We start from the raw sequence: 15,527 nt of genomic DNA on the forward strand, positions 1-15,527 counted from the left end.
TGGGCGAATATATATCTCCCTTCACCGGTATTCGAACCCACGATCATAAGCTTTCCCTATAAACGACCGTCCTGCCAGGTTGTCATATTTACGAAGTCTTGTATTTGGGACGACTTTAATTTTAACTAAGTCATGTACGTTACGCGAACACCAGTGTTTGATATTTAAATAAAACAAAGATAAAATGTTTCCACGCTAAAAGAAGCCACGTCGAAGCGCTTTGTTCAAAAGTTACAAAAAAAACTTCATCTGTAAACACCAGCAGGCATTGATAAAAATAATAAAGGGGAGTATAACACACAAGATGTATCGGCAGTGGTTTTGTACCGCAATCTAAGGGAGGTTTATCGGCAAGTTGCTACTTTGATCGATATATGACGTCACTGCCTTCTTTATGATGTCATAATTTAAATAAATTTAATGACGTCATTAGTTTGTTGATGAAATAACGATTCACGCTATGCGTTTGTTGTCAATAAAGTTAGAAACAGTGACGTCAGTAAATTTTGTGACTTCAGGCACCATTATGACGTCATTCACTTTTGCGAGTTCGTTAACACTAGCGACGTCATTTTCTGCTGTGACGTCATTAGAACCAATGACCTCGTTCAAGCTAATGGCGTCATCGGAACTGGTGACGTCATCATCGTCACTAATATCCGCACCACAAACAGGTTGAACCAAGTTTGACCACGTGACCATATCTATCTTAGCTTTTATATTATCAAAGCTATCCACTCCATGGTAATCTATGAGACCCTTGGTCCACCGCATGTAATGCTCGTATGGTTGGTCTATCAGACTCACGATTGTGATCGAGTCTTCTTCTACTTCGTCTGCGGCTATGGTGGGTGTCTGGGGGAAAGTAGAGTTACTTATATTTATCCTCGCAACGACAACCGTTATATCACGGGTGTTCTGTTTCATACACCTCGTGCTCGCTTACAAGTTACCACGTATGTAACTTATTTATCCTCGCATGGCGGGCAACAACAGTCGTTATAACATGGGTGTTCTGTTTCATACACCTCGTGCCCGCTTACAAGTTACCACGTATGTAACTTATTTATCCTCGCATGGTGGGGCAACAACAGTCGTTATAACACGGGTGTTCTGTTTCATACACGTCGTGCCCGCTTACAAGTTACCACGTATGTAACTTATTTATCCTCGCATGGCGGGCAACAACAGTCGTTATAACACGGGTGTTCTGTTTCATACACCTCATGCCCGCTTACAAGTTACCACGTATGTGACTTATTTATCCTCGCATGGCGGGGCAACAACAGTCGTTATAACACGGGTGTTCTGTTTCATACACCTCGTGCTCGCTTACAAGTTACCACGTATGTGACTTATTTATCCTCGCATGGCGGGGCAACGACAGTCGTTATAACACGGGTGTTCTGTTTCATACACCTCGTGCCCGCTTACAAGTTACCACGTATGGAACTTTGTTGGTGATTGTGTTTATGTATGGCTGATAATGTGTACAACCCATTATAATCACTGCTGGGTTGGAGACCAAAGCCACATATACGCCCACAATCGCATCGAACATACGACATATAAACGCTTACATTCGTTGATTCGTCCAGCGTCGTTTCATTAGAACCAACGTCTGATGAATCCAGGTTCGAATCCGGGGGAGGCAAGTCGGCAGTTTCATTCACCTCGTCCTCCTATACATAAATAACTATACTGCATACTTGGTAAAACATACACTTTTTATTAGTTTAAAGCATAACAAAGTGATATCACATGCTTGGTGTGTAACGTAAGTCTGGTGAAAGTGTTTTGGTTTGAATCTGCTATATAGTACTGTGGGGTAAGATGGGACACCGTTAGCCCATAATATCCCATATTACCTAACCGTGTTTTAAATGATTAACAACGGGCTATGGGAGTCGTTAGAATACGGTTATATAATTCAAAAACATAGTTTGTTTACCACCAAATGGGACAATAAAAGCGAATAAAAAACATAAACCATCTTGCCCCATTATAATACATGGCTGTTACTGACTGATTTAGTTACTAAACAACAAACACAAATGTTAGGTTGCTACTCTAATTATAAACACAAATGTTCGAGGAAGCAATGCTTAACCTGGCCTTGCAAACGGAATTAATTCAAAATAAATTAGTGGTCTAATATGTTTCAAAAATAGTGTTTTATATTCATTTTTAATCTGGTTGTTTTAATTAAACATCAAATGTTTTGCGACAGTTCATTTTACAAAACTATATTCCAGCAACATAATTTTTTGAGATTAAAGTCCAACATTTCACCTGCTATAGCAGATCAGTTCAGTGTATAATATATATGGTCGCACTATTACCAAATTGAAACACTATTTTTGAAACTTCAGTTTAAAACCTCAAATCTCACAACTCATAACCTTAACAATAATTACAACAATAAGCCATTAGTGCAGTTGCTGTTGTGTTTCACGAGAGAACTACTCAATAATTGCACAAGCACAAAAAGCCATGCTGGTTACGAACCACAAATACATTGTGACGTAAACAAGCGCTGTCACGCAACAACAAACATGCAACAATAAATTAGTGAACTTCTTGTATGGATCCGATAACATACCATGATTGCAACTGATTAGGAACAACGTAATTGAACTGATTATAATGTGCAATATATATTATTTCATTGGTTGACAATATGTTAAGACTTCTTATTCACCGTGTCGTCCAGTTGTAACACTGTATCAAGCTTAGCTTGTATGTGATCGAAGCTATCGGCACCAGCGTAATCTACATTTGATGATTGCCATTGTTGAAGATGTTGTTTCTGTGATTCCAGTTTCAACTGCGCTTCTTTCTTTACCTCATGCACGCTGTCAGGCTGCCCGCCATAATTAGGGGGGTTCTCGGCACCTTTATATTCCTGCATTGCATGGGAGGTGACATGGTTGTTTTGTTATAATGTTGGTGGCCCTAATTCACCAGAGACACAAGGTGTATGCATAGCCTCATACTTCTATATGGGTGAGGGCCTACAGTGAGGCATGTCATGGGATCAGGGATTTAGACCAGAGTTGGCCCATTACCACAACATTGTGTATGCACATTCTATTCTATATGGGTGAGGTCCTACAGTGAGGCACACCATGGGACCTGGGATTTAGACCAGAGTTGGCCCATTACCCCAACATTGTGTATGCACATTCTATTCTATATGGGTAAGGGCCTACAGTGAGGCACGCCATGGGACCAGGGATTTAGACAAGAGTTGGCTTATTACCCAAACACCCATTGTGCTACAACTCATTAGTAACCACTGGGTTGGAACAATAGCAGTTAAGTGTCTTGCCCAAGGAGGCATACAGCATACAACTACCGGCATCGAACCAGGTATCATTTGGTTACGATGCAAGCACCAAACAATCGAGCTATAGTACCAGACATATTTTGGCAATTTCCGAACAAGTAATATAGTTTCTTCTACATAACCCTTAAACACACTTAAACAAGCCTCCGTATTTTAACTTAAATAAACAAAGTATTACAATTGTTGTTGTTTTCCTCATTCCCTCCAAACCCTGCACCTTGGCCCATACCTTCCACCATTGTTTCACCAATGTTTTTTCATGGATGCCTGGGTCGAAATATAAGGGTTATTTATGCAAAACAATATTATATTAACAAGAGTCGAAATACGTGTATATTCAAATGTATTCCAAATATATTGTAAGCAATACAACTTTATGATGTATCTTGCTTCAAAAAAGTAAAATAAATTGGGCAACCAATAAAACTCTCCGTGTTACTGGCACAAATACTGCTGTATATAAAATTTCTTAATCTAAACAAATTTAAAATATGTAAGTATTTTTAAACCAGAATTGTTGCAACTTATAACCAAACAACCACCTGGTCCGTCAACTTGCGTGACTTCCCCGGTTTTCTCATCATATTTGTGATTCCATGGTTTTACGAACCCAATGAAATGAACTATCTTTGTATCTTTGCCATACCTGGAAATAACTTTTTTAAATGTAGAAAAAATAATCAAACACTCATAAGTTTATATACGGCCTAAATCCTACGTTTTATTCCTTAACACCCATTTAGAATAAGTTAAAAATTTTACCATGTGAGCCAATTATTTTTCCTAGACCACAATTTTTATTTCCAATTCAAGCAACCTTTAACACAATAACATTTTTACTTTGGCCAGCGCAAGCAATAACCTGAGTAATATTTTATTCAAGACATAATAAACATCTTACTGGGCAAACGCAGGTGAATATGTATAAGTTGCCGTTGAATGCATGTTGTATAAGAAGGACAACCTTTTGCTTGTGTCAGATGTCGACCATTCCGAGAAATAGGAATTCAGTAACCCCTGGTCCCCGCCTGTATAATGAGGGGGGGGGGGTTCAATTAAATTAACATAAACATATAAACATGTTCTTAACAAAGTAGATGTGAAAGTAACAAAGGGGAGAATGGTAGGTACTTGTATATACGGCACGTGCATAACTATTTATGTTATAATTTAGTTCTTCAGAAAGATTAACAGTTTGGATATTATATCAACTTAATCAAGAGTTTATAAATGAAATAGTATGCAGATATTAGTTCAAAGAGTAACAAATAGTGTAAATTTAATATTTTGTGATGTTTTAGCCAGTGCCCCTGGTTGTTGGGGTAATAGACCTACATCCCAGGTGCCAGGTGTGCCTTACTGGAGACCTAACCCTTATAGAATAGAATCTCTATTATTGAGTGTCTATAAACTGCCTCAGTGGGGTCTAAATGGTAGCACCCTGGGTGTTGGGGTAATATATCTACATCCCAGGTCTCAGGTGTGCCTCACTCAAGACCTCACCCTTATAGAACACAACACAAACTCACCATCAAAGCTACCATCAGTATCGGCAAGTTTGATGAGATTATTATAAGTTTCCATGGAAGGTGTGAACACAAACACACCAGAGTTGAACATATCTGGCCACCCAGCGTCAGGGGAAGCCGATAGTTCGTTGCGCTCGAACAATTCGTCAACATTTGTCAACACCTGTTTCAGGGGGAGGGGTGGTTACATGCCTTTTCTTATAAATCAAATTTGATTGTAATGTTTACTGATTAATGCATTGTAGAAAGTTCCAGGTTCCAAAGCAGATCTTGGCAACCCAGGTTTGGAGGTTAATATGGATAATAGCAAAACAAAGGTTTCGTGGGAATTTTCAAAACTAGAAGTTCTTTAGAAAAACTCGACCAAAACAAAAACCACAACCATACCAAGGTGTCGGCATCCAAGAAGACACACTTTGTGTATTGAACCAATCGCCAGCAATGTAACTTAGTGAAAGTAACGCCAAGTTCAGGTCGATGTAGCAACGCAAGGTGAGCGTCGTCGTTGCTGTCTAATACGTCAACCACGATAACATGGTCGAACAAAACAGAAAGCCGAGACCTTGGAATAAAAGGAGAAAAGTGAATGATTTCGCTTAGCCGTTAACAAAATTATATACATTTTTATCTACAGCGTGTTTTAACCATGGCCGTTTCGCCGTTTATTCTTTTTTATGTTGTTTTAACTAATATGTAAATATGTGTATCGCTGACAATTTGCACAACCATGAGCGATCACTGAGATGCAATTGTGATGTCTTGCCTACAAGGGGTGACAGCCTTACGTCTGCAAATCGTAATTTAAACACCAGGCGTTATAGACCATTTAGTTAAAAAGTTCGCAAACACTTAATGAATAAATGATCATTTTGTGTAAGATGTTTCTAAGTTGCAATATTCAGGTAATTTACATTTAGAATTTTTTTTTATACTTTACATAAAATGTATAGCTTGTAAATAACACAAAGTCTTATAAATTGTGACCAAAATCCCACCTGCAAATTGTTGATACTTGCGGAGTGATTAAGACAACGATTTCCCTTCGTGTCTTGTGTCGTCTTAGAGATTGCGCAACAACTAGTGCACCGTCGCAATAACGATCGTTTGTAGCTAACGTGACGAAGGCCTCGCGTGCCATAATTAAACCAAATAAATAAAACTAACTGCTTAGAAATGAGATAATGTTATGTAATATAAAGGTAGTGTCAACAATAGCTTGCAAGAAATGCTGCTAAAGTAACGTCACACACGAACGTGGTTTAAAACCGCCGCTTAAATGGACGACGCTGTACTTTAAACATCTTCCAGTTTCGTAATTTATTCCTTACTAAAAAAACAACCCATGTAATAAACAAAAGCTGATAAAATAATTAAAACGTTGATTTCACGTTTTAAATTGTCATATCCTGTTATTGTAAGTCATTTTCACGACTTAATCGTCGTTTTCATTAATATACGATTACTAGGTCCACATAAACACATATATGCTGCTGGTATGCACTTACACGTACATTCCACAACACATGCCCACCTGCGAGCTATAATTTCAAAATCAAACCACCTGAACTTTACTTAACCTTGAACTCAATCATGCGTGTTAAGTTGGCGCCAAATCTTTTACTTGGCGCCTTTTTTCCTCCACAGTCACCCATCGGTGATTTCATAGACATGTTATACTGGCTTTCGTGGCAATATATTTACCTGAATATTTGCCACTTTTAAAGCAATATGTTTTTAATAATCTGCTTTCTAATGTAAGAGTGTCATGGTTTCATAGACACTGATCACTCGTGGCCCCTGCTTCATCAAAATTTATTTTACCTGTTATTTTATTACTACTGTAGAGTAAGTGATTCCCTGCACGACTATGCTTGTGGTAACCGCTTAAGAAACTATTGGGGAAAACTTGGCCGGAATGTCAGGTCCCCGACATGACCTCACTCATATAGAGTGTTTGAATACAATGTTGTGGTAATGGGCCAATTATGCAGTGTCCCGTCGTAGAACCTTACCCATATAGAATATTGCAATGGACTAGAAACAGTCTGCCTTTGACTGCATTGTAACTAAGCTATTGTCTGCCATGCAACAAATTCATTTTATTTAAAATTGATTAGATTTAATTTGTTAACATTGGGTTACTGCGTAAGTGCGCCAAGTTACTGCAGTTATGACGTAATAATGCGGTCATTATGCGACAACAAACATTGTGACCTGGACGAGACATGATTCCGTTTGTACAGTGAGGATAAAACACAATGAAAAACCTGCATTCGATGTTCAAACACCAAGCACTCTATTATTTACATTATTGAAGATGTAACTTTAGCATTTGGAAAATTTGCTTCTAAATTTCAATAATTAAATAGTGATGCTATGAATGCGAGTGTAAAACATGACGAACGCAGCAGGAACTAGACGTAAATAAAATCATAAAAACACAATAATAATATCCCATATGTGCCAGCTGTGTATATATGTCTAATGTTGCATCCCTTATTGTGATGTGGGCTTGGCACAATGTAACTTGATGCAGGGGATTATGTTTTGCTGATATGATGTAATGTTGAAATATAAACTACTGTTGGGAGATGAATGATAGAAAATTTGGTAAAATAAGATCCGTCTAAATTAACGATGAGCGCAATTAAAAAACAACAATTACAATAATTGCTTCATATTACACAAACTGTGCCTTGAAACGATAAAACGGGTAAACTTGTTCAGAAAATAACGCAGCCTTCAAAAACTTAGTCTTCATTTGAAGCCTTTAGAAGATTCTTATGGAGTGACACAACTTAGCGCAGTTGAAGCTCTATAGCATTGCTGTTATGTTCGTTATTGCTTTAATAGGCTTTATAGGCTGGTTAAACAGTTACATTTATAACAGCATTGCTATATTTCAGCTTTACTTAGTATGGTTTAAACCTCCAACCCTCAAGCATTTGAAGCATCCGACACTGAACCTGCTACACTACGACGTGGGGTCACGTTACCACTTATTGATGACATCACGTCCGCATCATAACCACCCGTTGTTACGCTGAACGAATCTTCGTCCTCGCCCAGTAACTGTGGGGGGAGGGGTTACTTGCAAGGTTTATACAACATATGCATGTGTCTTCCCAAGTGGATGTAACTAACTTATTTATCCTCGCGTGGTGAGGCAGTCGTTATAACATGGGTGTTCTGTTTCACACACTTCATGCCCGCTTACAGGTTGCAACGTATCTATGAATGTAATGAATGAATGTAACTTACTTTATCCTCGCGTGGCCGGAAAACGACAGTCGTTATCACACGGGTTTAACACCTCGTGCCAGCTTACGAGTTACCATGTATGTTACTTTGTGGGTGATTATTTTTTTGTATTTTTTCATTTTTTTTATGTATGGCTGATTATTTGGACAACTCATTAGTGACCACATTGCGTTAAGTATCCTGCCCAAGAAAACATACGCACACAATGGTAGCAGCGTCCAGCCTTGAACTTAGTGACCTATGAGATACTCTATGCTAACTCATTAAATATAGCCAATGCAACGTACACATAATGTTACATACTTGTTCATGGAGTATTTGTGACAATTCAGCAGCCGTCCTCAAGTAGCATTCCTGTAGCGACTCATGATATACTTGTTGGTTGCTCGTTATAAGTTGTTCGTTTATATAAAGCGCTCGTCCACAAAGATCAACGAATCGACTGTAATTCAATATATGGTTAACGTTAGGGAAGGAGAGAAGGAATAACAACAACCTTGGATAAGTAAAAAAAAACACACAAAGTCTTGAAAATGCTACTTTTGGTAAGTGTCTATAAATGGCCAGGTAACACTCAAATATTTAAACAGCAAATTTTACAATAAAATATTATATTTGGCAGAGCATGGGAACATACAGCAACCGTAATAAACTATGGCTTAGTAATTAAAGCTGTAAGTAATGCCACAATACCTCCATATACAAAAGCAAGATACCCTCGCAGTATAATTATATACTCACCGAAACACCCCACGTAGAAGTTCAATCGTGTTCGCCGCGTGGTTTTGAACCTTGCTGTCTTCCAAGAAAGCTTTGGCGTAAGCAAGTGGGCCGGCGTTTACCTGGTGGTGGATGGTGGGTAGTGTGGGACATATGGTGTCCACATATATTGGTGGTTGATACTTATTACTATTACTGATTGTGTGGGGGCATTGATGCTTATAACACAGTTTTCATAATGTGTAAACATATGCGTTGATCCCATATACATTGTTACCACGTATGTAACTGGGTAATTGGTGATACATTGTCACCAAAGCGCAATAGAACGATTTGGATTCGTTAAATAAGGGAGATGGCTGCGGACCAGTCTGTGTTTCAAATATTGCAACTGTTTCATGTACGGACAACATAAATGATACAAACAACATAAATGATACAAACAACATACCAATATAAACATAACTACGTTCTATCTGCGTTCCAACACCCCCTCACCTGCACGTTAACTGATCCTTGCAACCTTAGTTGCAATTTCTTCAAATCCACTCTTTCAGCCGTGATTAGTTGCTCAAGTTCGTTACATTTTGACGTCATCTCATCTAGGGCCACCTCGATTGGTTTAAGCTCGAAACTTCTCATTGACATTACAGGGATTCGTTTCTTCACGTAAGGGAAGCTATGGGAGGCTGGGGGGTGGAGGGGATTATATGGGGGCAGTGTACAGGTAATTAATGGAGAAAGTTAATACAACCTGACGTTTAGGCCAGTGTTAGTTCATTACATTAAATAAAGATGGTTTAATTTTTATGCTAGAACATTATTTTTAGGAGAGATAACCGTACTACTACAAACAACTTTTAAACTTGCTTTTATATATATATAGTATAACGCAGCCCTCACTTTTGTTGAAAGAGCAACGATACATATGACATAACAAATACATATGACGTAACACTTACTGGTAAGTATTGTCTTCCGCTTCCATTGTTCCTCAATATCCCCTCTTGCTCGCCCTCCAGGGGTGAAGGGAGTTTCGAACACAAAGTTACGAACATTATGTTGTTGTTCGAAGTATGTTGTACGTTGTTCACGTTCGTGTTCATCAAAGTAAGGTTGCACGTAGGTTACTTGTATGTAAGCTAACTTGCTGTCCAATTCCTTGGTGTTTACCTGGTATATGGGGTTGTGTTTGAAACTAATATTCGAATAACATTTGCTGCCGTGATAATAGTACATTGTGGGTGTATGTGTCCTTGGGCAAGACACAACAGTAATTGCTTAAACCCAGTGGTCACTAATGGGTCATCTAAATTGTCAGCCATACAGAAAACAATCACCCACAAAGTTACACACGTGACACGTGGTAACTTGTAAGCAGGCACAAGGTGTATGAAACAGAACACCCGAGTTATAGCGACTGTCGTTGCCCCGCCATGCGAGGATAATTAATTTGAAACAAAACAGCTGTGTTATAAACAAGTTACATTCATTCTCACCTTCCCAGATTCTTGTATAAGCCTCACATTTTCACTCCCGTACTTGCTTCCATAGGTTGCTTGTAGTCGTTGGGATATCTCCGATAGCTGGGTGAGCTTGGGTTCCTGGGGGTTTGGGGGGGGTTGGTATTAACAAGGTGCAGGCATGGATATGAACACGGCAGTACACAAATTTAAACTGGGAGTGTGGTAATGGGACAACTCTGGTCAAAATGTTAGTTACCCTGGCTTGCCATTTAACCTCACTCATGTAGAATAGAGTTACGAATTACGATCAAGAAGAAATACATTTATAGAGCTGTCCCTTACCTCAAACTGTGGGGTAATGAGCCAATTGTAGCTGAAACCCGATGCTTAATGCTGTTGGTTAAGCTTACACCTCATCCATGTAAAACACTCCCATATTACGCATAAGAATAACGAACCTTATAAATATATTGTTTCCCGTCTTCCTCTTCAAAGTGAGATTGTCCATACAACGCGACCCTGAAGAACTTGCCAAGCAATCTCTTTCCATTACGATTGACTTCGAGTACTTTCTCATAACCTCGCTTCATGGTGTCGTATACATTTACTAAACTCTGTTGGTGAGGGGGGTTAGATACAACCCTGGTACCTCATATATACATTACACTAATAATGTCACTAACATACTACGTCACCAACACGTTACGTCATACACGTAACGTCACAAACACGTTACGTCACAAACACGCTAAGTCACCAACACATTACGTCACAATACGCCAAGTTACAAACACATTACGTCAACCACACGTAACGTCACAACACGTTACGTCACACACACGCTATACGTCATAACACATAACGTCACAAAGACGTTACGTCACAACACATTACGTCACACAGACGTTACGTCACAACACATTACGTCACAACACGTTACGTCACAACACGTTACGTCACAACACGTTACGTCACAACACATTACGTCACAACACATTACGTCACAACACATTACGTCACAACACATTACGTCACAACACGATACGTCATAATTACCTCATAATCCCTCCGCTTCTCATAGTAAGGGGTAATCATGGCGAATATTGTGGCCAACAACTCGTAACGTTCGGCTTGTTGCAAAGTTTCAACGCATGTATGGAGCATCTCTATCAGCATGTCCTGTGTGTATTACACGTTATACTGTAATGCTGTGTGTATTAACTACACGTGTATATATTGCATTGTAAGCTGTATAGACGAGGACGACGGTCGTTAATGTGGAAAACTACTTGAGGAAAATAATTAAACAATAAGTGTGGCTGTTAAACCCACGCATGAACATATTAGTTCCACACCTCGTTATAAGGAACGTCCTGCATCCCACTATCTTCCTTCATCGCCAACTCTTCTTTCTCCACGTTGGGTGAGATCATGCGGAACAACGCGCATCCCTTGGCCAGCATACCTGGTGTATTGTGTGTTTGTATTTAAGTGGGGTGGTGTGGTTTACACGGGAATTTCACCCAACACCCTGCTTACTTTATAGATATATAATGTATTTAAAAGTCGCAAACAAATTATTGCAATTAAGTTTGAAGCTTATTTTTCGTGCAATCAATTTCAAATTACGTAAACAGCAACCAAAATATTGAAACTACTTGTTACAATATTTGCATGCTATACAAATGCTTGTTTTCATTAGATATGAAATATGGGAACCCGCAAATTACTGGCGGTCGAATCATCCGAAATTACGTTTAATTTCAAACTTTTCACCCAAACTTTAAATCAGCTCATTAGCGCCCACGTGCGATCAATTATTCCCACACAACTCACTTCCGGGTATGACGTCATTATCATGGTTCGAACCCCCGAATACTTTAGTTATAAACGCAGTTGACAACCCTGTCTGCATCGACGCGATGCTCTGATCGCGATCACGCTGTTCTATAGGTTTATGACGTCATAAAGCGACGATTAAATACCAGAATAACTTATCAGTGTTGACCAATGTCAATATAGCGCAGAAAATTAATTTTGTGATTTTTCCCCCCACACTCAGGTTGCACCGAGTCAGTTTAACGGTGGGGTTTAGTTTACCAAAGTTGACTAAATCTTGATTAAAACGATTTTAATTCCCGCAAATACATTCATCATGTAGTTAATATAACCGAACATAACTTCTATATTTAGAATAATTCCCGATAAACGTGATTAAATAACATGTTGTAAGCAGACGATGTTCCAGGAAAGCCATTGTGAATTGTTACGAATCGTGTCGTAACAATGTAGTTACAATGTATAATACGATGGACAATGCAGCAATAGTGACGCATAATGCTACATTGATGACGAATATGACGTAGTTTAAACAAAAATATTTAAAGTCGTGTATTTTTGCTGCTTCTGTGCGTGAAATTTAACATCGGTTTTGTGATTTACGCTACAGCTGGATTATTTAACGGAAGTTTAAGACAGCGATTGTCGTTTACTTAGCTTTGTATGACGACAATATACGTAACACATACCAAACGTATATAACACAAAACCAAAGCTCTCACCTTTCCGTTTCAAATACTCGGCGACCAACGCAGCGATATGAACGTAACACATGGCAACCTATATATGGGATATATGAATTAAAGTGGGTTCATAAACTGGTGTCATGAATATCATCGGGTACATAGTAAGCAGGCCACTATTAATAAAGGTATTGAACTTATAAACCAGTAATATTTATTGGTCAGCATCTTCTTATATTAATCATTAATAGTTACTGATGGCATGCCTCACTGCAAGCTCTCATCCAAACAGAACATACGGTATGTTCATACAAGTATAACTCTATACAATGTATATGTATATAGCTATATAATAAATACAATAAACACGCATGCTGCAGCATCTTATGCACACATACACCCCCCCCCCACCTCCGAGTAGTTCCCATTCTTCTTGTGCACGCGAGCCATGGACTCCAACCACGTTTTCCTCAACTCCGGATTCTCCGCATACGACTTTGCCAAACTACACTGAAGGTCAACCAACATCTCAGGGTCGTCCTTGTGCTCTTTCATGGCGGCTGTCGCCATCAACACGGTGCGGATCTTCTTTGTGAGTTCTTTAACCTCAACAGGGAAGGTGGAACTCTGCAAGTTAGATGGGGGTTTATGTGGATGATGGTATTTTGGTATATATGTAACATTGTGTGTTTAATATACAGGAATGGGGATGTAGATGTGAATGGTGGTAACATAGTAAATGAGTGACGCTTAAATATATTGTATAGCAGGGTGGGTAAAGATGGGACAACTTTTTTATTCTATTTTCTCGTCCCATTTGGTAAACAAAGAACATTCAAATATTTATAAAACTGTATCTTCACGACTTTCATACCGTTTTTAGTAGCTTAAAACACGATCAGGAAACACGGGATATTATGTGCTAAAGGTGTCCCATGTTACCCCACAGTACTATGAGGTAATAAACCAATAACATAAGGGTAGCATAATGACCCAATAAACGGAAAGCAATATAATAACCGTCAATACACAGTGTAGATAAAATAAATAAACCTCATACAAAGACAAGGCTGTAAAGTGGCAACAAAACACCTGTGTTTAAAATATAATGCCTCAATGTAGACTAAACATACGGGTTTCATTCCTTTTAAATTGATGTATAAAATAAGATAAATATTTATAAATGTGAAAACTTTCAAAATTCATATATAATTAAGACACAAATAGATTAAAAAGCCATTTGATCGCATACCAAAGCCGAGCCTCCATATGCGGTATTAAAACACCTGTTACAACTTAATGTTCAAACGGTTAATTTAAAATAAATGTATATTATATTCAATCTATGATATAATTACACACCGATACACAAGTGGAGACTTGGTAATTACGTTACAAACAACGTTGCGAACATTTTAAACAAAGTTTTGAATATAAATTGAATTCATACATAAAAATGTGTGTAGAAAGATTTTGTCCATTAGTTTCTGACATTGTATAACTGTTTTCATAAGATAAGCAAGAAATAATTGAACAAAGTTTCTATATTTATAAAGTTAAATTAAATGTCAGAATAATATTTTAGCATCACGTTATTCTCACGGGATGTTTCCACACAAACCGTATATGGAAAATAATGGTGACTTCTCCATCACGAAGTTTAGTAACGTGTGAGTTCCACACTCGTGGTAGTGGCGACGCAAATAAATAGAAAGTGAAATCGATTTGAGAAAAAAGATTGATTTATTGCTGTGGCGTATAATCTTGGTGTTTGGGAGAAATGATTGAAACTGTGCGCAAATAAAGTCGTTTCTTCGGTCATAATGGACGTTGACCTTATGGAGAATTACAGAGGTGTGAAATTACTAGGTAGCAATGAAGTGGATTGTGTGTTTCCTTGTCGGTTTGAAGCGAGCTACTCTGCGGTGTTAGTTGCGTTCAAACAGCCAACCAGGAAATCGAGGTTTTAAAGCGTAGGCTTTTGTGTTTGTTCTTTCACGCAGCCACATATATATAGGCGTGCATACGAGGCCGCGTAAACGCGTATTAATCACCAGTATTATCATCAGCGTTAAGATAATGTACATTCGGTAAACTGATACAAGGAAGAGAAGCTTCGTATGTACGTTGGTATTCAAATGTAGCTTGTGTGCTGCTGAGTTGTATGAATTATTCACATGGGGACGGAGGTTAGGTAACAGGTGGAAAGTATTGAGTGCAGCAAAGTTATAACAGTATATACTGTATAGTCAGTGTGATGCTGTGTGGACGGTGTAGTATATGTTATGTAGTGTTGTTTATAATATAGAAACTATAAGTGTATTGCAAGGTATCATTAGTGATGTCACTGTATTGATTGTTACGTCATATAATATATACAATAACGTCTTATATGGTATAACGCGTTACTGATTTAAAGGAAAGTGGATGAAATACAATATATAGTGGAGGCGTGGGTTATGAAATTGCTATGGTATAAGTATACGTTGTACTGCGTATTGTTACGCAAGTACATTCGGCTACGAACAATACAACGGATCCTTGTATTAAACGGTGAAGTATTATATACATGCATAGTTATAATGGACAAATATACAATATAAGCAAACACGATGGTAAATACACTGTATATACTTGTTTACTACGGTTGTTATAATTGGAACTTCAATGTGCATAGTGG

The 15,527-nt window shown here is 38.3% G+C and overlaps 2 protein-coding genes across 10 annotated transcripts in view; both read right to left on the bottom strand.

The window, feature by feature from the left end:
- Nucleotides 1-85: 85 nt before the first annotated feature.
- On the bottom strand, nucleotides 86-6,419 carry LOC149741050 (glycogenin-1-like). 3 transcript variants are annotated; one of them, XM_089886778.1, is made up of 9 exons: nucleotides 5,874-6,419; nucleotides 5,266-5,440; nucleotides 4,879-5,041; nucleotides 4,251-4,377; nucleotides 3,892-3,995; nucleotides 3,579-3,616; nucleotides 2,702-2,905; nucleotides 1,581-1,682; nucleotides 86-855 (listed from the first exon to the last, which is right to left on the bottom strand). In XM_089886778.1, the coding sequence occupies exons 1-9, from the start codon at nucleotides 6,014-6,016 to the stop codon at nucleotides 454-456; spliced, it is 1,458 nt and encodes a 485-aa protein (XP_089742904.1). In that variant the 5' UTR covers nucleotides 6,017-6,419; the 3' UTR covers nucleotides 86-453. The 3 variants fall into 3 exon arrangements, with proteins under 3 accessions (XP_089742904.1, XP_089742897.1, XP_089742913.1); XM_089886771.1 differs by having other exon boundaries at nucleotides 3,528-3,616; nucleotides 5,874-6,403; XM_089886787.1 differs by lacking the exons at nucleotides 86-855; nucleotides 1,581-1,682 and having other exon boundaries at nucleotides 2,430-2,905; nucleotides 3,528-3,616; nucleotides 5,874-6,204.
- Nucleotides 6,420-6,975: 556 nt separating this feature from the next.
- The window catches only part of LOC149741051 (dedicator of cytokinesis protein 9-like), a 58,593-nt gene continuing 50,041 nt past the window's right edge, over nucleotides 6,976-15,527 (bottom strand). For 6 of the 7 annotated variants that reach the window (XM_089886682.1, XM_089886691.1, XM_089886699.1 and 3 more), the window contains 11 exons: nucleotides 13,259-13,474; nucleotides 12,887-12,944; nucleotides 11,681-11,790; nucleotides 11,382-11,504; nucleotides 10,784-10,939; nucleotides 10,359-10,463; nucleotides 9,822-10,032; nucleotides 9,358-9,548; nucleotides 8,881-8,981; nucleotides 8,443-8,581; nucleotides 6,976-7,950 (listed from right to left, as the gene is read on the bottom strand). In XM_089886682.1, coding sequence (XP_089742808.1) covers nucleotides 7,816-7,950; nucleotides 8,443-8,581; nucleotides 8,881-8,981; nucleotides 9,358-9,548; nucleotides 9,822-10,032; nucleotides 10,359-10,463; nucleotides 10,784-10,939; nucleotides 11,382-11,504; nucleotides 11,681-11,790; nucleotides 12,887-12,944; nucleotides 13,259-13,474 — 1,545 coding nt within the window. In that variant the 3' untranslated portion in view covers nucleotides 6,976-7,815. Of the gene's footprint in view, nucleotides 7,951-8,442; nucleotides 8,582-8,880; nucleotides 8,982-9,357; nucleotides 9,549-9,821; nucleotides 10,033-10,358; nucleotides 10,464-10,783; nucleotides 10,940-11,381; nucleotides 11,505-11,680; nucleotides 11,791-12,123; nucleotides 12,273-12,886; nucleotides 12,945-13,258; nucleotides 13,475-15,527 lie in introns of those variants that run through there. The other variant, XM_089886718.1, reaches the window with a different exon arrangement.

Source organism: Ciona robusta, chromosome 1 (genome assembly GCF_009617815.1).
Source record: "Ciona robusta chromosome 1, ASM961781v2".
NCBI lineage: Eukaryota > Metazoa > Chordata > Ascidiacea > Phlebobranchia > Cionidae > Ciona > Ciona robusta.